Source organism: Halichoerus grypus, chromosome 3 (assembly GCF_964656455.1).
Source record: "Halichoerus grypus chromosome 3, mHalGry1.hap1.1, whole genome shotgun sequence".
Taxonomy (NCBI): Eukaryota; Metazoa; Chordata; class Mammalia; order Carnivora; family Phocidae; genus Halichoerus; species Halichoerus grypus.
Genome location: NC_135714.1, coordinates 141,701,132 through 141,724,006, shown reverse-complemented (window position 1 = coordinate 141,724,006; position 22,875 = coordinate 141,701,132). Strand labels below are relative to the sequence as shown.

At 42.9% G+C, this 22,875-nt stretch overlaps 1 protein-coding gene and 1 pseudogene across 1 annotated transcript; both read left to right on the top strand.

The window, feature by feature from the left end:
- Positions 1-467: 467 nt before the first annotated feature.
- On the top strand, positions 468-1,880 carry TRIM60 (tripartite motif containing 60). Its single transcript, XM_036112107.2, has one exon. The coding sequence runs from the start codon at positions 468-470 to the stop codon at positions 1,878-1,880; it is 1,413 nt and encodes a 470-aa protein (XP_035968000.1).
- Positions 1,881-3,839: 1,959 nt separating this feature from the next.
- LOC118548268 (glutathione S-transferase kappa 1 pseudogene) lies at positions 3,840-11,667 on the top strand (annotated as a pseudogene).
- The last annotated feature ends 11,208 nt before the right edge of the window (positions 11,668-22,875 follow it).

Sequence of the window (22,875 nt, the reverse complement as noted above, 5' to 3'; positions counted from 1 at the left end):
CTTATTTTTCCTCTCTATAAATAAAATATAATTGTTAGAGTGATATTTTGTGAATATATTATTACCCAGGAAACTTCACTGAATAGTTTTTACAGTTATTGATGATTCTTGCCTAAATTAATTATTATATTATGATAGTAAGTCTGGGAGATTCTGAAAATTAAAAACTTTTCTCATCCACAGGAGTGATTGCTTACTTGGACCTGTGGCTACTTTGTCGAAGAAGAAAGTCATTAATCTTAAAATTGAGGCGGGCTCCTCTATGAGAGCTGCAAACAGTGAATCCTTCTCGCCCTCAAGCTAAGGGGCAGGACATGAAATAAGACTTCAGTGGCTGCCAGTCAGCATGCTGGGCCAGTGAAGCCTAAGGCTGTGAGGTCTGGGGGAGGATACCTCCTCACTGGGTCTTGAGCTTAAGGCAGGCCTTGCCAGGGGGAGCATTCTTAACCGCTTTTGTTGTCGGCTCAATGGAGTTTGTGACAGGCCTGGTGCATCTCCAAGAGGAGTCTAGCTGCCCCGTCTGTCTGGATTACTTGAAAGACCCAGTGACTATAAACTGTGGGCACAACTTCTGTCGCTCCTGCATCAGCATGATGTGGAAGGATCTAGATGATACCTTCCCCTGTCCTGTCTGCCGTTTCTGCTTTCATAACAAAAGCTTCAGGAGCAACCGCCAGCTCAGTAATTTGACTGAAATTGCTAAACGACTGCAGGTCAGAAGGAGCAAGAGGAAAAGGCAGGAGGAGTATTCCATGTGTGAGAAGCACAATCAGTTTCTGACCCTTTTTTGTGGGAAGGACCTAGAGGTTTTATGTACCCAGTGCAGTTTCTCCGTTCAACACCAGAAACACTACATTTGCCCCATTAAGAAAGCTGCCTCTTTTCATAGGAAAATTCTAGAATATAGCATTGAGCCCTTGAAGGACAATGTGGAACGAGTTGAAAAAGTGATAACTCTTCAAGCCAGCAAAATAGCGGACCTGAAAAAGAAGGTAGAGGATAGGAGAGAAGAAATCATTTCCGAATTTGAGCAAATTAGACTGTTTCTACAGAATCAGCAAGAGGCTCTTCTTAGGCAGATGGAAGATGAAGAGAGGGACATTTTAACAAAACTAAATGAGAACCGAAGAACATTGTCAGGTCACTTTTCCACATTGAAACATCTGCTGAAGGAGGTAGAGTGCAAGTGTGTGCAGTCAGAACTGGAATTACTGACCTGTGCTAAGGGTATCTACCACAGGTATCAAAACCTAATACATCCTGAGCTCTTTGTATTCCAATTAAAGAAATACGGATTTGGCCTTCCTCCACAGTATTCCGGCTTGGACAGAATTATCAAGTCCTTTCGAGCAGATGTGCTTCTAGACCTTGAAACAGCACACCCTCAGCTTATTGTCTCTGAGGATAGAAAAAGTGTGCGATATGGAAACAAAAAAACCCACCTTTGTTATAACCCAAGGAGATTTTATCTCTGCCCTGCTGTCCTGGGTTCTAGGAGGTTTAGTTCTGGCCGGCATTACTGGGAGGTAGAAGTGGGAAACAAGCCTAAATGGACCTTGGGGGTGTGTCGAGACTGTTTTCCTGGGAATTGGCGGAATCGGCCGGTAGCTGACAGTGGATTCTGGGCAATTGGGCGATGTATTGAAAGCATTTATGTTGTTCTGGGTCATAAGAGAACCCAGCTTCTGCCTGTAGTAAGACCCAGTAAGATTGGCATTTTTCTGGACTGTGAGTTGGGTGAGGTTTCCTTTTACAATATGAATGATAGATCTCTTCTCTATAATTTTAATGATTCCTTTATAGAAGCCGTTTGTCCCTATTTCTATATTGGAGTAGATTCTGAACCTCTTAAAATCTCTTCAGTAGCAGATGATGAATGATGAAGTACCTGGGAAACAATATCGTTTCAGTGTCTCGGGGTAACCTAGCCAGTAAATTTAGTCTCAGTAATTCTGGACTCTTAAGGTTTACTGCTGAAAACCAGAATAGATTTTCCTCCTCCATTTTCAGCAACTATAAAAACATGGTAGTAACGCCAATTTTATAGATGTTTTGGGTATCAATGCCCAGATGCTTTGAATTTCTTAAAGTATTTGAGAATTATATTACCTAACAAATCCAACAAAATATTTCCTGTTGAAATTGCCTATAAGTTGTCTTTTAATTATAGTCATTCCTTTACAGTTGAGTAAGTTGTCTTAACAGGCATCCTTCCATATATCTACCTTTAGTGGTTTCTGTTTACTTCCATAATTCTTAATATCGTATTTCCTCTTTACTGTATGTGTCTATTACCAGTTGACACAGTTGACAGATTACTATAGATAACTGAGGATTTTGGCCTTTTAAAGGCCCTTTCCCTACACACATTTATACAGATCACAGATAATCTAACAGTTTTTTTCCTGGTGAACATGGTTCTGGATCCCATGTTCCAGTCTGAACAAGCTACCCTGTATGTATATAGCTGTCTCTGTCCCCACTGTCCTGGGAATTGTCCTCTGTTCTTGAATTCCTTGTTGGTTTAATCCCATGTCTTCTGCTTGTTTTATCTTCTCATTTGGAGTGTCATCCTACCCCAAATATTTTAAAATTGGGGGGATTTTGCATGTTTCAAAATGATTTTGTTCTACCTATACTGAGGTGACAGTTAAGCCAAATATGCATGGCTACATTGGAAGTCATATTACCTAATTTTCAAAACATACTATTGTTTCTGGGAAGTCTGATACTAGTCTGATTCTTGATACTTGGGTACCATTTTCTTAGGATTTTTTTTTTTTTAAATATTTTATTTATTTATCTGACAGAGAGAGACACAGCAAGAGAGGGAACACAAGCAGGGGGAGTGGGAGAGGGAGAAGCAGGCTTCCCGCGGAGCAGGGAGCCCGATGTGGGGCTCAATCCCAGGACACTAGGATCATGACCTGAGCCGAAGGCTGACGCTTAACGACTGAGCCACCCAGGCGCCCCTCTTAGGATGTTTTAAAGATCTTTTTTATTTCTAGTGTTCTGAGCTTTGTCCATTTATTTTGCTGGTTGGTGAGATAATCTGTCAGGATTCTTCAGAGAAACAACCAATAAGATGTATATTTTTAGAGAAAGATTATCTTAAGCAGTTAGCTCAAACAGTAGTGAAGACTGGTAAATCTATGAAGACTGGCATGGCAGGTTTTAAAACCAGCAACCTAGAAATCCAGGGAAGATTGCATGCTGCAGTTCAAGTCTGAAGGTCATCTCCTGGTAGAACTCCCTCTTGGCTCGTGATAGGTCAGACTTCTGTTCTAGTCACGCTTTCAATAGATTGAATGAGGCTCTCCCATTAGAGGGCAATCTGCTTAAAGTCCACCAATTTAAATGTTAATCTTACCCAAAAACTCCCTCAGAGGAACATCCAGAATAATGTTTGGCGACATATCTGGCACTGAGGCCCAGCAAAGTGACACATAAAATTAACTATCATGGATAGCTTCAATCTGACACTGTGCTAGGTGAGAAAAACTAAGATTCCTGTCCTTAGCAACATACTTCCTAGAATGGAGAAAAAAGATAATCAAATAATAAGCATAAATAATTGACATAGCAACTTAGAAGCTAATAAAGCACTATGGGTACAGGGAAAGATAATGTCCAGGGCATGACAGTACTGTGGGCGGTGGGGGAGAGTTAGCTGCCTGAACTTGGGTGGTCAGGGCAGGCGTGTTAGAGAACATGGAACCAGAGCAGAACTTTGGATGAGGGAATAGCAGTGGTGGAATGTTGCAAAGAATGGCAGGAGCAGATGTTACAGAGAAGGATATAGGCGGCCAGCTCTGCCTCCCTGCAAAGCCTAATACCTGAGAAATGACGTTAGGCTTTTGGGACAGCATGTCCAGGTTCCCATCCAGTTCCCCGAAGATTTCTTCTCTGTGATCCTTGAAAAAGGATGTTTATTGGCCCTGCGATTCCTCACCACCGTCTACCTGGAGCGCCCAGAGATGCTGCAGAAAGTGTCCAGGGAGCTATGGATGAGCATCTGGTCACGGGATGAAGACATCTCAGAGCCCCAGAGCATCCTGGCTGCTGAGAGAACGCTAGCATGTGTACAGAATGAGCCCAGGGACTTCTAGAAAAGATCTCAACACTAAAGGTGAAGAACGAGCTCAAGGAGACCTCCAAGGCCGCCTGCAAACCTGGGGCCTTTGGGCTGCCCATCCCCATGGCCCATCTGGACGGCCAAACCATGTGCTATTGGGCTCTGACCAGGTGCGGTTGCTGGCACACCTGCTGGGAGAGAAGTGGGTGGGCCCCGTGCCTCCAGCCACGACTGCCAGACTTGAAGGATGGCCAGGGGGAGCAAAACGATTAGAATTAAAAAGCAGACGCTATTCGCTTACCTTCCTCCACTGTGGGACACTAGGACTCTGGTTTCTCTGTCTGATAAAGATTCCCCTCTGTCCCGGGGGGGTGTGGGGGGGTGACGGGGTGGGGGTGCTGCGTGATGCATCATCTGCCTCTAGTCTCATGGCTGCTCTTAATTCCCATGGCTCACAAGTGCGTTTCAAGAGCCCCGAATAAACCTGCTGCCATCAAGGAAGGAAGGAAACAAATAAATTACATGTATGAATAGCTTCAAGTTTATTTTCTATTTGTTTTCTTAATTATTCCCTTTATTGATATCTTTCATATTTATGTCAATATTCTGTTTGTCTACTATCGTACATTCGTAATCTGTACACTCACCTATATGTACATACTACATGTATAAATATACATCAACACGAATGCACCCACATAATGTATGTATACATCATATATACGGCCGTGAACCTATGTTGCTAATATTTTCATTGTTGAAATTGCTTTTAACCTTTTTTATGGTGCTTTTCATATTATATTGACTTGCCGACCATTTTTAGTTGCTTTTGATCATACTTTAATCTCCAGTCTTTAAAATATTCCCAACATTTTATCAAACTTTTCTGATGTCTAACATTTCAATAATATATTCTTTCTACTAAAAGATTGTATACTTAGCAACATAACAAAAATATTGCTCCTTTATATATGTTTTGTTGCCCATGGTTGACAGTTTGTGAATAGTCTGCCAATTTTTTCATGTTATATACAAATGATTTATTTTCTTCTTTAAAAAAACTTGTGTGTATAGTATTGCAATTTTAAGATCCCTGTCTTTCTTTTCCTTTATATTATTTGTTTTATGAGACTTGGAGCCTTACGAGTCATTCCCACACACAGAAGTGGTTCTTAAAGAGTCTCCTGTGTTGGCTTTGATATTTAAATTAAATGAACTGATTTTTGTGTGTACCAGTAAATGGAGTCCAGTGTCCATCTGGATAGCCAGTTGTCCCAGGACCATTTATTGAAAAATTCATTTCTCATTGATCTGCATAGCTTTATCACACAGCCAGTTTCCATGTGTTTGTGATTCTGTGTCTGCATTCTCTTCCCTGTTCCTTTATTGGCCTATCCCTGGACCAGTACAACACTTTCATAATTACTAAGACATAATTATTTAATAATTACCATGTTGATGCCTTGTAAAATATGTCTTAATTTTGTTCCTCTTCTCCAGAAGTGCCTTGATTCTTCTTGGCGTTTTGTTCTTCAGCTTATCTTAATGCCATTAAAATAATGTCTTTGGGGATTTTATTGGGATTACACTGAAGCCATAATTTTAATTGGCACGTTTGCTATATTGAGTGTTCCCATGCATGCCTATGGTGTCTTTTTGCATTTATAAAGGTATTCCTTAATACCTTCCCCTAAATACTTGATTTCTTCCCAATACATATTCATTTTAAATTAATTCCTAGCTATTTAATATTTTTGATGCAATTGTAAAATTTTCACTTTTTTTAATACACAATGTTGCTGATGAATACACGATGAATAGGCAATGTTGATACACAATGTTACATTAGTTTCAAGTATACAGCATAGTGATTGGATAAGTCTATATGTTACGCTGTGCTCATCCCAAGTGTGGCTATCATCTGTCACCATACAGCACTATTCCAATACCATTGACTATATTCTCTGTGCTGTACCTTTTGTGCCTTACTCATTGCATAACTGGAAGCCTGTATCTCCCACTCCCCTTCACCCATTTTGCCCATCCCCCTAACCCCTTCCCCTCTGGCAACCATCAATTCTCTGTATGAGTCTGTTTCTGCTTTTTTTTTTTCATTTTTCCGTTTTTGTTTTTTAGATTCCACATAAAAGTGAAATATGGTATTTTTCTTTCTCTGACTTATTTCACTTGGCATAATACCCTCTAGGTCCATCCATGTTGTTGCAAATGGCAAGATCTCATACTCTTTTTTTTTTTTTTTTTTTTTAATAGCAGAGTAATGTTCCACTTGTATGTGTGTAATATATATATCACATCTTTATTGATGGACAATTGGGTTGCTTCCCTATTGGCTACTGTAAATAATGCTGCAATAAACAGAGGTAAAAGTTTCACTTTTTAGAGGCGCCTGGGTGGCTCAGTTGGTTAAGCGACTGCCTTCGGCTCAGGTCATGATTCTGGAGTCCTGGGATTGAGCCCCACATCGGGCTCCCTGCTCCTTGGGGAGCCTGCTTCTCTCTCTCCCTCTGCCTGCCCCTCCCCCTGCCTGTGCTCGCTTGCTCTCTCTCTGTGTCAAATAAATAAATAAAATCTTTAAAAAAAAAAGTTTCACTTTTTAAACATTGTAAATTTTTTTGTTTGTTGCTCACACATTGATAGACACTACACACATATATTTTACACTAATGTTGCTAAACTCTGGTGCCTGGGTGGCTCAGTCGGTCTGTCTTCGGCTCAGGTCATGATCCCAGGATCCTGGAAGCAAGTCCCACGTCTGCTTCTCCCTCTTCCCCTCCTTTCACTAGTTCTCTTAATCAATCTCTCTTAAATAAATGATCTTTTAAAAGATAAAAGCATAGAAATAAAAATACCCTCAAGATTTTACCTGGATTCTTGAGTTTTCTAAAAGACAATTACGTTTTTGCAGATGATACCTTCGTTTCCTTTCAGTGGTTAAGACGTTTTCAGCATCACCTTACTGAGCTGGTTCCAGCCTCTCTAATTGAGCTGTCAGGCTGTCACCACCCTAACCCACTGACCAATCATAGCATCACTAAAGCAGAACAACTAGACATTGTGTGTACACTCATTTGATGTTTTTTGGACAACATTGCATCACCTATGAATTGTTCTTGCAAAATTTGGATCTGAATTCAACAAACCTTGGCAGCTACCTTTTAGTTGATAGCAAATACATGGAGTAGAGGGGGAATAAGCTAAATAAAATAAAAATATTGCCTTAAAATAGTGTTTGTCTTCGTTACTGAGTTTTTTGTCACCCCCTTAAATTTTTCACCTAAGGTGAGTCCCTCCTTTTCCTCCGCCTGGTCCCAGCTCTGCAACTCAGCACAGAGATCAGAGCTGGAACTATGGCTCGAGAGCAGTGATTCTGGACACATCAGAAGCTTTTTTTTAACCACATGCCCACCTCCCGCAGTCCCACTAGCATGAGGGAAGCCTGCCTCTGCCCTCTCTTCCCACAAGGTCTACCTCTCCTCTATCCCCGTCAACACACTCGATCCAAAGTGACCTGGAACACACTTGCATTTGAGTGGTTGGGTTTATCACCCTCGGTGAGGAAAAACTCACACCATGAAACCCATGGAGAACTTCAGTGAGGTGGTGTTAAGATTTATTTTAGGATTTGGGTTGTGTTAGGTGATTTGCAAGATTTAAGGGGACAGGACATTGCTCTGATAGGATGTTGTGAGGAAGAGGAGTAATTCTATGATTGGAGCCTTAAATCATGTGGGACTGAAGCTGTAATGGGTGAAGTATCAGCGGTCACTCATATTCGCCAGGAGACGTGGATGTTTGGTCATTTTTGGTCATGTGTGTTCATGATGTGCATGTTTTATCTGTATTCAGATCCAGTAAGAATAGTCTTGTTTTTTTCTTTTTCAAGATTTTATTTATTTGACAGAGAGAGACACAGCAAGAGAGGGAACACAAGCAGGGGGAGTGGGAGAGGGAGAAGCAGGCTTCCCGCGGAGCAGGGAGCCTGATGTGGGGCTTGATCCCAGGATCCTGGGATCATGACCTGAGCTGAAGGTAGACACTTAATGACTGAGCCACCCAGGCGCTCTTTATTTATTTTTTTTAAAAAAGATTCTATTTATTTATTTGAGAGAGAGAGTGAGAGAGCACAAGCAGGGAGGAGATGGAGAAGCAGGCTCCCTGCTGAGCAAGGAACCCGATGCACAACTTGATCCCAGGACCCTGGGATCATGACCTGAGCCCAAGGCAGACGCTTAACCGACTGAGCCACCCAGGCGCCTCCAGCTTTTAGGTTTCTTGATCGCTCAGGATCTGAATCTTGCTGACTAGTCTCAACTGTACCTTCTCATCTGTTTAACAGATTAGGCTTCCTTTGCCCCTCAACTGGGCTTGATTCCCGGGTTTCTTCCGATGGCTCTCTTCTCCACTGGTATCTTTGGTTCTTCATCCCCCAGGGTTCCCAGGCAGAAGAAAGTCCACCAAACAGTTACACCCTCTGTTGCACTGAACTGATATTGAAAGGAACAGCATAGAGGTGGGAGCAGATCGCGGCTTCCCTAGGGGCTTAATTGTAATACCTTGAGTTTGGTTGGGTTGGACTGAGAACTCTGATATGTTCTGCCCATTGCTCCTGGTAAATTCATTCACACAGAGGCTGAAAACAGATCTGCATTTCTTTTTCTTTTTTTTTTTCCCCAAGATTTTATTTATTTGACAGAGAGAGAAACAGTGAGAAAGGGAACACAAGCACGGGGAGGGGCAGAGAGAGAAGTAGGCTCTCACTGACTAAGGAGCCCGATGCAGGACTCGATCCCAGGACCCTGGGATCATGACCTGAGCCTAAGGCAGACGCTTAACGACTGAGCCACCCAGGTGCCCAACAGATCTGCATTTCTAACCCCGGTCTTCCAGATCTCATAAATCCCAGGTAGGCATCTTAATTATTCATCAAGCAGACTTTTTATGAGCTCTCACTAGATGGGAGGCACTGAGTTAGAAGCCTAGATGCAAAGATCCCTTTTGGCGTCCCCACCATCAGAGAACTCACAGTCCAGAGAACAAAGACAATGTGGACTGAGGATTTCCTCCATGTGGATGGCTGTGTCCAATCAAGGAATAAAATAAAGGTTTTCCTGGCAGAGGGATGGTTTGGCGTTACTGGTGCCTGCCCTGGGACTTGCTGAGGGTCACCTTCACCCAGCCTCCCAGAAATTGCTTGCTGGTTGTGTATTTGGGCTTTTCCAGCAGGTCTCTTGTGAAGACTATATTGCTGGGCTTTTTACCCTTTTATCCTGGTTGCATGTTATTCTAATAGCCCCAGGTCCTGCCTCCACAGAGATAAGACAGATCTATGATGTGAGTAAAAAGAAACCTGGAGAGCAGGTATCCATCATGGAAGGAGACCTTTCCTGGAGGCTTGGGTCCTGGGATCTTGCCCAGAGTCAGGCTCCCTCTCAGTGGGGAGCCTGCTTCTCCCTCTCCCTCTGCCTCTTCCACCACACCCCCTCCCCCACTTGCGCTCACTCTCTCTCATGCTCTCTCTCACTCTCTCAAATAAATAAAATCTTTAAGAAAAAAAAAGAAAATGCTCTTTGTTCAAACAAAGGTTTTCCTTAATGAGCAAAACAAACACCTGGATTGTAGCAATTTTCCAGGGAACATTAACTAGATTAATTTGTTGTGAAAATGTAAAAGAATTAGAATACTATAAATAGATTTTGTAAAAAAAAAAAATTCACTTGTTAATTTGTTAACTTAGGACACACTGAAAAGCAAGTTGCTCTCACCCCTCAGGTTACCAGGCCTCCTCATTCCTCTCCAGCATGACCATTTCTGAGTGTTTACTGTACCTCCCAGAAAAATCCTATTCATATACATATACAAGCCTAGATACCTTTTTATGTTGCTTTGGTTAATTATACAATATGAGCATGCTATATGCAGTGTTCTGCACTTTGCTTTTTACACTTAGCTGTGTCTAGAGGGTTTTTTTCATATCCACATTATAGATCCATTTCGTCTATTGCTTTTCTTAAAAAAATATTATTGATTTATTTTAGAGAGAGAAAGAGCACGGGGAAGGGCTGACGGAGAGGGAGAGAGAGAATTCTCAAGCAGACTCCCCACTGAGCACGGAGCCAGATGGAGGCTCGATCCCAGGACCCTGAGATCATGACCTGAGCCGAAATCCAGAGTCTGCTACTTAACCGACTGAGCCACCACAGGCGCCCCTCATCTATTGCTTTTAGCAGTCATTGCTTCTTCAGTGTAAAACCTGAGATATATTTGATTAATATCAGTTTTTGTGGAGAACCAGTAGTATATTCCTTTCTTGGTTTTTTTTTTTTTTTTAGATTTTATTTATTTATTTATTTGATGGAGAGAGAGACAGCGAGAGAGGGAACACAAGCAGGGGGAGTGGTAGAGGGAGAAGCAGGCTCTCCGCCGAGCAGGGAGCCCGATGCGGGGCTCGATCCCAGGACGCTGGGATCATGACCTGAGCCGAAGGCAGCCGCTTAACGACTGAGCCACCCAGGCGCCCCCCTTTCTTGGTTTGTAAAGATTTTTCTTTTAGAATTGCAAAGAAATTATACTAAATTACTGTACCTTTCCCATGAGAAATGGAAATAATAAATACAATATTATAGGTAATTATGGGGAATAAAAGGGTCCAAAAACTATTTCTCAGTAGTTGGAAAACACAAATCCACTATGCTTTCTGGGATCAGAACATCCCAAGAATTGTGATTATACAATATTCCAAGTATTGTTTTGACCACTGCACATGGGAATAATTGACCTCCATTTGAAGTTTTTTCTGATTTTGAGACGGATGATGCCAGACATGCACTAAGATGTAAGAAGAGACTTAAAATTTACACAGTGGGGCATCTGTAGGAGAGCAGGGCTTCAGAGAGCAAGAAGAAGGGATTGGCTTGGAGTTGTTTTTTAAAAAAGATTTTATTTATTTAATTTATCAGATAGAGAGAGAGAGAGAGCACGCACACAGGCAAGGGGAGCTGCAAGCAGAGGGAGAAGCAGGCTCCCCGCTGAGCAAGAAGCCCAATGCGGGGCTCCATCCTAGGACCCAGAATCTTGACCTGAGCCGAAGGCAGATGATTAACCGACTGAGCCAGCCAGGCGCCCATGGCTTGGAGTTTTTATTGTGGTAGGGGTGTGGGGCCAGGGTGGGGTTCCCTGACCAGGAATGGATTTGCATGGTTTGAACATCCGGCCTGCACCAAAAGGGGGAGCAGCTGGGCTTTCATATCAGAGTGCCGAGTTGTGGGGCCAAGGGGAAAGAGGGAGGAGTGAGGGTGAAAAGCTGTCAGCAAACACTTATAAAATGGAATCAGACTCTCTCTTATTGTTCACCCCTGATGTTTATGTGTTGGTTTGATGTATCATATTTCATTTCAATGAATTTGAGCTTGTTTAAATAAGCCATTATGTTCTGTTTGGGGCAGGCATTTTTTGTCCCATTGGGAGGTGAATGTTCCATCAAATGCCATATCGAGGAGCCCAGCATTGTGTATTCGGAGACGTGGAATGAGTCCTCAGACACGATTAGGAATGTCTGGAACTCCGGGGGATGAGGAGTATTCCAGTGAGTCTTGTATTCTGCCCTTAGTATATGCAGAGATGTGTGTACCCATGACTAATATTTTGTGTATCTGTGAGGTAAGAGTTCCTTACCTAAAGGGGAAAACTTTAGGAAATGTCCCTAGAGTCTGTAAAAATGTGTGTTTTGGGCTGATTGTTGGTCAGGGCCCCCAGTGCTAAGAGACTGCCTGAAGTTCCATAAATTATACTGACCCTTGGGTCCTGTCATTTATCAGGACCGTCCTGGTAAAGAAATGAAAAGCATCAAAGCTCCACTGAGTTCATCATGTATGACAGTGGTCCATACACTATAGGAACTCCCACTGCTATTCACTCAGGTGATTCCAAGAAGCTTCCCAACTACCCAGGGGTTCTAGGAATTCAGGGACCTCCTTCAGCACCACAGCATATGGCTAAGGATTGAGAAGAGGGAAGGCCCCCCCCCCCCCGAAGGACATGCCAGAGATTCCAAGTTGGGCTCCATCCGGTAGCAAGCAGGCCTTGGGAGCCATGCCAGCCTGGTGGGGGTGCTGAGCCGATAATCCAAGGCATACTGAGCAGTTGGGTATGGAGGGTTATAGACTGAGGGACTATAGGAGCCTCTGTTTCCAGGGAGATCCCTGCACGTGGCTAATGGCAATGGCATAAAGCTAAGCAGGTCTTGCGTCAGGAGCTCAGGGCCAATCTCTGGTCACCTTCATGGTCCAGAACTCCAAGAAGCATGAGAGGAAGTTGCCGAAACCTCTATAGTAAAGATGCCTCTGGTGGTACTAATAGGAATGTTTAATGTATTCCAATTTAGAGAAATATTAGAGACTTTTCTTAGAGGGGCCCCATCAAAGGTGGGCTGATTTGTAAGGGGCAAGGACTTAATTTAATTTTAATTTATTACACATCAATTTAGAGGAACCGTGCCTTTTCAGGATATTTTAGGGCAATGTATGTTACACTCATGGGAATTTAGGCAGGATAGCAGTTCTGATGGTTAAGATGAGGCATAGCTCTTTCGACCTCTATTTTATGTTCAGTAACATTACTAAGATTTAAGGGGCATCTTGATTAAATTATTGGGATCCTTGGGTATGACTAATTTGAAGCTCAGCACTGATTAAGCTCATGAAAATTTTATAAAAGGTACATTTTGGCAGATGCCTAACTTAAAACTACATCCAGGTGGTAGAGGCCAAAAGCCAATCAGCGCCCTTTAATCTTTTTTTGTTGTATGAATTCTTTTAGTAAATTTTGAATTTCTAAGTGGGTCAAATTACAGACCTCTGTTCCAGTTTTTCTTCCCTTCCAATGAATTCAGCTCACTTTTTTCTTCCTTCCTGCCTTCCTTCCCTCTTTCCATCTCTTTCTCCTTCCCTCTTTCCCTCCCTCCCTCCCTTCCTCTTGTCCTTCCTTTTTTCCTTCTTTCCTCCCTATATCCCTCCATTCCCCCCCCCCCCCCGCCTCCTTTATTCTTTTTTTTTCGATTTGAGGACACTGGACATTTGAGGACATTGGATATACTTCATGAGATAGTCCTCTCTTCCCTGCTCATATTTATAAGTTTCTCATTCAGAAAACCTCAAATTTGTATGATCAAAATTTAAGTCCCCCATGGCTATGCTTGGCTTCTAGAGTTTAAGGACCCTGGGCTTAGGGGCGCCTGGGTGGCTCCGTCGTTAAGCGTCTGCCTTCGGCTCAGGTCATGATCCCAGGGTCCTGGGATCGAGCCCCACACATCGAGCCCTGCACGGGGCTCTCTGCTCAGCAGGGAGTCTGCTTCTCCCTCTCTCTCTCTGCCCACCCCTCCCCCCCCAGCTTGCGCTCGCTCTCTCTTGCTCTCTCTCTTTCTTGCTCTTTATCTCAAATAAATAAATAAAAATCTTAAAAAAAAAAAGGACCGTGGGTTTAATTAAGGCTAGTGTGCCTCCCTATGCCACAGCGGGTGCCTCGGGTGTTTTGCCTTGTAACCTTGAAGATTAGGATCTTTGTTTTGACTAAGACAAAGGCAGCAGTGGCAGAAGCAGCAAAAACGTTTTATAGAGTCTTAGTGAGCCATCTGCTTTGGGAGCATGGAGCTCAGTAATTCAAATCTTCATATAACGATGGTTATTTACATAGTGACCGCCCCGGCCCCACACCTGTGACCGCTCAGCATCCGGGATAGCACGGAGGGAGCGTCTTTACCCGGAGTGCGCTACGGAACAGGAGCCAATAGCTAGTGAGACATTCAACCAATCAGTCACTTAGAGACTTTCCCCTGAAACTACACGGGTCACAGCTGATGCCAGAATCTAGACACGCAATTCATTCTAAGACCTGCAGATGGGTCGAGACTGAGACACATGGCCCAGAGCCGCATTACAGAAGAGCTCAATCCTTACTTTTATCCCTAAACGCCAATGATTATGAAAACATCTGACACAGGACAGTTAAATCTAGAAGTGGGCCTCAATAAAACCCAGAAAATGCAGCACAGAAGAAAGTTCGTGCCTGCCTCCAACAGCAGAGCCAGTGGTTACAGCCAAAGGCAGAGGAGACGTTGCTGGTCATGGCGCTCCGTGTCTCCATGATCCTGCTCCCAACACCAACTGTTGGGACCCGCTTGCATAGCTATGCTGGACCCCCATCCAAAATTTGGTTCAGGGGACGCCTGGCTGGCTCAGTTGGTAGAGCATGTGACTCTTGATCTCTTGATTTCGGGGTCGTGAGTTTGAGCCCCATGCTGGGCATAGAGCTTACCTAAAAAATTTTTCTTTCAAATGTCAATGCTGTTAATGCCCCCTCCCCACACACAACCCAGATAAGTGTGAAAAGGTTTATTCCTCACATAATGAGGCTGTATGAGAGGAGGAGGCAGGCCACCAGAGTAGGTCCCTAAATGACTCCAGAAAACAGGAAGAAGAGACCAGTGAGGGGTGTTATGAAACTTGGATTTCCCACCTCATTTCAGCGTCTTCAACCGCTTCTGCAGGGGCTCGGTGTAGCTTTGGAGCTGCTTCCCGTGGCCGGCTGCAGCTTGCTCCACGGGCGTCAGGGGGTGGCCCCGGTGGCCGCAGGACACCTTGCACTGCGGACACAGCAGCTCCAGGTCCTTCTCACGGACCAGGGCCAGAGCCTGACTGTGCCGCTCACACAGGGCTTCCTCCTCCTGCAGGCTCCTCCTTGCTCCTCCTGGCGGGAAGCCGCTCGACAAGATCAGTCATGTGATCTAACTGCATGTCCCTCTTGAGGTTCCTGTCGGGACGGTGGTGGAGGCCGCCGGGACAGGGGAGGATGTCCTGTGGGTCTTCCCGGCACTGGTGGATGCAGGAGCCACAGAAGCTGTGCCCACAGTCCGTGGTCACTGGGTCTCTCAGGGAATCCAGGCAGACGGGGCAGTGGGCCTCGGCTTGGAGCTCAGCCGGGGAGGTTGCAAAGTGCATTGTGTACTCAGGGTTTCTGGGTGAGGAGACTCCCTTTAGTAAGTGTGATCCAAGTGGAACTAGGAAAGGTGAGAAACTGATGTCTCCTCAGTGTTCACTTTCCTGAAGAAAACCTGAAGTCTTCTAGGGTCCCAGGAAGCCAGAACCCCACAAGCCTGTTTCTGCTTCCCTTCCTTCAGCTCTAGAAGAAGCTGCCAGGAGGAAGCAACCACTGATCCCCTAGCTCTGGATCACCTTGACTCAAATTAATCTTGGCTTCTCAGTCCTCTTCGTCAGGAGAGAGACACAGCTTCAAGAAGTGATGGAATTTGATGACCATGGAGAGAATCTCAGACTGTGGGATACTTGACAGAACAACTAACCCGATTTCTTCAACATAAAATAGCAAGGGATAAAATGTATCTATATAAAAATAATGACAGGCATGTATATCAGTGACAAAGATTTACCTAATTTATTTTCCTGGTGCAAATACATATACTCTAAAAGAAACAAACAAAAATACTGATAAGTCAGGTGGGATAGTGGAAATCTCCTTATTTAAAAAACTCTTAATTATTAATGACATTATGACCTTGCTAGTAAAAAGAGGCTCTGCCCATTAGACATCACAATGCAGGATTTATTTATTTTTTAAAAGATTTTATTTATTTATTTGACAGAGAGAGAGCACATGCTCAAGCAGGGGAGGGGCAGAGGGAGGAGCAGGCTCCCCACTGAGCAGGGAGCCCAATGTGGGGCTTGATCCCAGGACCCCAGGATCATGACCTGAGCCAAAGGCAGACGCTTAACCGACTGAGCCACCCAGGTGCCCCACAATGCAGGATTTATACAGAAACTAATATGTGGTCTGGGGTTTCCTTCATAATATTGAGGGACAGATGGATTTGGGACATAATTTTATAGGTAGATACACAGGGTTTATTGTACTATGTTCTCTACTTTTTTATATACTTAAAATATTGTCTAGGGGTGCCTGGGTGGCTCAGTCAGTTAAGCATCTGCCTTCCACTTGGGTCATGATCTTAGGGTCCTGGGAATGAGCCTCACAACCCGCTTCCTGCTCGGAGGGATGTTACATCTCCAAGGCCCGCGTGGTGCCTCCCCCACAATCAACACAGCACTGACAGCATCTCCTTTTCCTGTGAATCAGTCGCATCTTGCCGATCCTCAGAACACCACACATCACAACCTCTCTGTTTACCGCTGAGCTCTGGATCTGTTTCGTTTTATCCTCATAATCCTCTAGGGAGTTTCCTTTCCTTGTCCTGTTGGACAGATTCCAGATGCAATCAGTGTCAGAGAAATGACAGGCCCCTGATGACGTTTCCCATCTTCCTCTCTGCATCTTCTGCACAGGGGCGTGGGCCGGGCATGGAGGGTGGGGAAGATTTGACTCACTGTCCCATGTTCCCACTTCCTACTACTTCTCCAGTGAAACCCCCCTAATTTAATCAGCGGTCTGATTTCTGGGTCCATTGAGAACTTTGAAGAGACTTCATCTTCTCTTTCTCAAGCAGGCAGATGCAGGGCTTGCCTTCGCTTGTTCTTTCCCAGGCAGTTTTAATCCTTCTCAGGCAGTTCTTAATTCCTTCTGCCCTTTAAAGAAGGTGTTTGCGGAGTGAGTCCTTGCCTGTTTTCTGGATTCACAAACTCATTCTATCCTCACACCTAGCCGATGAGCTCCTGGGAGCAACATCTCTCCTTCCCCTGCTCCTTTTGGAGGTGGGGGCTTTGGAGAGGTGTTGGGAAGGTGGGGGAGGGGCTGATGCCCGGATAGTGCCAAAGGCGCTGTAGGAGCAGACCTCGCTAGGTGGACCGAATCAGGATTTTGCTCTGAAAGGCTTGGGCATAGAGATTAAATAAGTCCTCCTGGGTGACTCTGGCATTTTGTAATATCTTTGGTAATCTCATCCGCACCACGTTTTTCCAGCTACTGCCCTATGACAACCTACCCCTTCAGACTGGATATCTGTCAGTATGTTGTCATTAATATGAACAACATCTACCTGACATCCTATTCACCGACAGCTCATTCACTCGTTCAACAAACTTGTTGAGTGCTCGCTATGCGTGGACTCTGACCAGCCATCAGGAACACAAGGATAACGGAACATTTCCCACCAGCAAGGAGCTACAGTGCAGATGGGAGAGAGATGAGCCACAGAATGAAGGTTCTGTCTCTTCTTCATGAGGATGGGCAACTCCTGAGAGGAGAGTTGGCAACTGTTAATGGCTTCTTCAACAAGAAGCCATTAACAGTTGCCAAGTCACAGAATCCCTCCTCTGCGTTCCCACAGCACCTTTTATATTCTTTCGTATAGGATTGGGATTTTTCATATTGGGATTTTTTATTGTATTGGCAACTAAATCGGCAATTTAATTAATTAATTAAATAATTAACACTTTTTAATACTGTAATTCTGTTAGATTTTTTCAAAGAATACATAACTTTTGTATTTAAGAAACAACTTTAAGCTATATTTAAATTTTTAAATTTTTTAAATTTATTTTTATTATGGTAAAAAACACATAACATTAAATTTACCATTGTAAACATTTTAAAATGTACAGTTCAGTTGTAGTAAATATATTCACATAGTTGTGCAATGGGTCTCTAGTGTTTTTTCATTTTGCAACATTGAAACTCTACATCCAATAAACACTAATTCCCCATCCTTCCTCCCCTTAGCCCTTGGTAACCACCTTTCTACTTTCTGTTTCTACGATTCTGTAATTTTGACTGTATATTTCATATGAGTGGAATCATAAAATATTTGTTCTTCTGTAACTGACTTCCTTTGCTTTAGCATGACATCCTCGAGATTCATCCATGCTGTAGCACGTGAAGGAATTTCTGTTTTGGACCTGTGCATCTGGAGATGCATTAGAAATCCGAGTGGATGCTTCCATTAGATGTTGCATACAGAAGACTGATGGTACAGAAACGGGACAAGCTGCAGAAAATTTTTGAGCCATCAGCACAAAGGTGTCTTAAATAGTGCTAAGAAGGGATGATACTTAGGGAGAGAAGTTAAAGATATAAAAAGAGGGCTCTCCAGACAATGCCCAAAGAAATACAAATTAATGAGTGGACAGATACTGACACTTAGTGGCAATCAGGGAAAACAACTAATTCAAATGCACATTTCTCCCATCAGATTAACAAAAATCGAAAAAGATCCTAAAAATCCAGTTGGCAAGAATTGTGAGAAAAATCATAAACTGTCAGTAGAAATGCTATGGGTTCAGACTTTCTTCTTTACACTTTTTAAAAATGGAAGTAAAATGTACATGCAGTTAAAAGTTTACTGTGGGTACATGCAACATGACGGACTTAATACAGCAATTGTCAATATTTCTCAATAGAAATTCTCAGGACATTTGACTCAGTAATTCAATTTCTAAGATTTATAGAAATACTACAGAGAGGGTTGCATAAGCTGCCATTAATAACAGACTATTTAGGGGCGCCTGGGTGGCTCAGTCGTTAAGCGTCTGCCTTCGGCTCAGGTCATGATCCCAGGGTCCTGGAATTGAGTCCTGCATCGGGCTCCCTGCTCTGCGGGGAGCCTGCTTCCCCCTCCCACTCCCCCTGCTTGTGTTCCCTCTTTCGCTGTGTCTCTCTCTGTCAAATAAATAAGTAAAATCTTAAAAAAAAAAAAAAAAAGACTATTTAGAGGCAACTGGCTGGCTCTGTCAGTGGAGTGTGATGATCTCTTGATCTCCAGGTTATGAGTTTGAGTCCCATGTTGGGCATAGAGATTACTTAAAAATAAAATCATAAAAAAAAAAAAATAACAGACTGTTTAAATTATGGCTCATCATATACCACAGCAGTGTTTAAAATGAAAGAGGTACACATAATGCACTTAAAAATGGTAACTTGATTGGGAAACTGGAGGCAGCTAATTTAATCTTACTCTTTAGTTCAGACTACATTATCATCATTTTGCACAAGGCCACACTCTTGTTGGTTTTTTGTTTTTTAGATTTTGTTTATTTATTTGAGAGAGAGGAGTGAGTGGCAGAGGGAGGAGCAGACTCCCCACTGAGCAGGGAGCCCCATGTGATGTGGGGCTCCATTCCGGGACTCCGGGATCATGACCTAAGTGGAAGGTAGGCGTTTAACCGACTGAGCCACCCAGGTGCCCCTCTTGGTTTTTTTTTGTTGTTGTTGTTGTTGTTTAAATTCTCTCCTCTTCCTCTGTCCTAACTTCTATTCTCCACACCCTCACTGAGCACCCACTTGATGCGTTTCATTTTTCTTGAAGTATGGATGTATTCTTGTAAAATGTTAAGTACTGCTTTGTGTGTGTGTGTCTGCTTAATTTACTGATATGTACTTTTTATCTGTATACAGTTGACCCTTGAAAAAGATATGGATAGGGGCACTGACCCGTGAGCAGTTGAAAATCCACATGTAGGGGCATCTGGGTGGCTCAATCGTTAAGCGTCTGCCTTCGGCTCAGGTCATGATCCCAGGGTCCTGGGATCGAGCCCCGCATCCCTGCTCGGCGGGAAGCCTGCTTCTCCCTCTCCCACTCCCCCTGCTTGTGTTCCCTCTCTTGCTGTGTCTCTCTCTGTCAAATAAATAAATAAAATCTTAAAGAAAGAATAAAAAAAAATCCACATATAACTTTGCCTCCCCTAAAACTTACCAGTAGACTACTGTTGATGAGAAGCCTTACCGACAATATAAAGAGTAGATTGATTAATGTAGATTTTGTAGGTTACATGTATTATATACCATATTCTTACAATAAAGTAAGCTAGAGAAAATGTTAAGAAAATCATAAGGAAGAGAAAATACATTTAGAGTGCCTTATTGTATTTGTTGAAAAAAAATTCACATACATAAGCATAGCATAATGTGTAGGCTTGTCGAATCGTTATGCTGTAACCTGAAACTAATGTGTCAACTATACTTCAAAAAAAAAAAAAAATCCATGTATAAGTGGACCCACGAGTTCAAACCCATGTTGTTCAAGGGCCAACTGTATACTGCATAAAAATTAATTTAAATTTATTTTATATTGGTCCCTGATTTTTACTTACGGGTCTTCACGTATTATTTTTTTTTTAATTTTAGGTTTTTAAAAATATTTATTTATTTTCTTCAGAGAGAGAGAGCAGAAGGAGGGGCAGAGGGAGAGGGAGAGGGAGAGGGAAAGAATCTTGAGCAGACTCCTTGCTGGGCATGGAAGCCTATGCAGGGCTCGATCTCACAACCCTGAGATCATGACCTGAGATGAAATCAAGAGTCAGATGCTCAACTGACTGAGCCACCCAGGCACCTCACTGGTCTTAATTATATACAGTATTGGTGTACTATATATATGTAATACACAGTCTATTGGTACCCTTTTCCAGAATGTCCCATACTTGGAATCATACAGTATGTAACCTTCTCAGAAATGACTGCCTTCACTCAGTAATATGCATTTAAGATTCCTCTGTGTCTTTTCATAGCTCGGTAGCTCACTTCTTCTTAGCACTGAGTAATATTCCATTCTCCAGATGTATCACAATTTATTTACCCATGCACCTACTGAAGGACATCTTGGTTACTTCCAAACATTAGCAATTGTGAATAAAGCTGCTGTAAACATGTGTGTACAGGTTTTTGTGTGGACGTCAGTTTTCAACTCCTTTGGGTAAAATACCAAAGAGTATGCTTGCTGGACTGTATGCCGAGAGTAAGTTTAATTTTGTAAAAAGCCAGAAGTCAAAAAATTTGATATCAGAAAAAATGACGGTTTTACTTTAATGTACTAAGAACACTTAACATGAGATCTACCCTCTTAACCAATTGTTGGGTGCACAATACCGTTTTGGTAAGGTAGACATAACGTCGTACGGCAGATCTCTAGAACTTACTCACTTTGCATAGCTGAAGCTTTATACTCATTGAGGAACAACTCCACATTTCTCCCTCCTCCCAGCCCCTGGAAACCACCATTCTACTCCCTGCTCTTATGAGTTTGTCTATTTTAGATACTTCTTATATATGGGATCATGTAATACTTGTTTTTTTGCAACTGGCTTATTTCACTTAGCTTGACATCCTCATGGTTCATCCTGTTGTCAAGGATGGCAGAATTTCCTTCTTTTTTTTCTTCTTCTTTAAGGCTCAATAATTTCCACTGTGTGTACACACATTTTCCTTACCCATCTATCCATTGATGGTTATTTCTACATCTTGGGTGTTACTACAAATGATGCTGCAATGAACATAGGAATGCTACCATCTTCCTGAGATCCTGATTTAAATTTTTAAAAATAAATACCCAGAAGTGGGGTTGCTAGGTCATACAGTAGTTTGGGTTTTAGTTTTTTGAGGAACGTCCATACTGTTTTCCATAATGGCTGCAACAAACTGATTTTTAAGGTGATTCTCAGAGTAGACTGAAAGCATAATTCCAAGGATGAATTTAAGCGAAGCCAACAAGACTTTGGGGATTGAGAGGTGTTGGGGAAATTTACTTGAAAAGAATGACGTGAAACAAATCAAGCTATGGTACCAAAAGCCCATTTTCTGAAGGTAAGCACTTTGTAATAGGTGATATGGCTCAGAGGTTTAGGATCCGGATTCTGGCACCAGACTCTTTCTACCGCTTATTGGCAATATAACTCTGGGACCTTCACCTCCCATTCTTTACCTCAGTTTGCTAAGCTATAAATTACGAAGTAAACTAGCATTTATCTCACAGGAGTTGACGTGAAGATTACATTAAATACAAGAGCACTAGACACAGCAGCATTTTTATCACCCAGGAGTAAGACCCTGAATATCTACATCGACACTTCCCGGTGGGTTGTTTGGCATCTCCAGGGGCTATGTGGATATTGTAGGGGTGTTATGTGTCATTTGGGCGCACTGCCCATTACATCTAGAAATCCTGAGATAGATGGATATAGATACATGTTTGATGTAGGCACAGGTGTTGGTAATGGTAGAGATGTAGGTACAGGTAGAGATACGGATGTACATGTACTTTAAGTGGCACAGATCGAGAAACTCCAAGAGCATGTTGAACGAGCTTGCCAGAGGCTAGAATTGATCAGATGAGGAGGCCCATGAGGGAGCTGTTTAGTTTTCAAACAAGCCTGATCTTTTTCTTTTTTTTAGAGACTTTTTTTTTTAATTTAAAGATTTTATTTATTTGTCAGAGAAAGAGCGAGAGAGAGAGCGCACAAGTGGGGGGAGTGGCAGGCAGAGGGAGAAGCAGGCTCCTCACTGAGCAAAGGAGCCTGATGTGGGGCTCGATCCCAGGACCCCGGGATCATGACCTGAGCCGAAGGCAGACGCCTAACAACTGAGCCACTCAGGCGTCCTCAAGCCAGCCTGATCTTCTAAAGCCACGGTGGCAGTTGGGACCATTGTACAGTGGAACTTGAGTGAATGGTGGCTGCACCGTTGTCCTAAGGGAGTAACAAGGAAAGAGTTTACTCCCAGCCATAGTCACCACAAATGACAATCTTGAGCTCGAGAGGGTCAGAAGTCCCTCAAGTGAATATTTAAATTTGATGTGCTTCTAATCAAAAGCTTCTAAGAACTCTGATGAACTGATACTGAAGTCTCTGTGGAAAAGTAATTGTCCAAGAAACATCAAGAGAATTCTAAACAAAAAAGATCAGGGACAGATGGTAGACTTCCTGTAGTTGACATCAACTTGTTATAAAAACTTATTATTGGCCTAAGAATAGATATACCATTGAAACAAATTGAAAAGCCCAGAGAACACATCTATTCTTATTTAGGACACAAACTCACCATTTCCACTG

Bases quoted from the DNA above. Each gene is read 5' to 3' on its own strand.
- TRIM60 (XM_036112107.2), top strand. From the start codon at position 468: ATGGAGTTTGTGACAGGCCTGGTGCATCTCCAAGAGGAGTCTAGCTGC.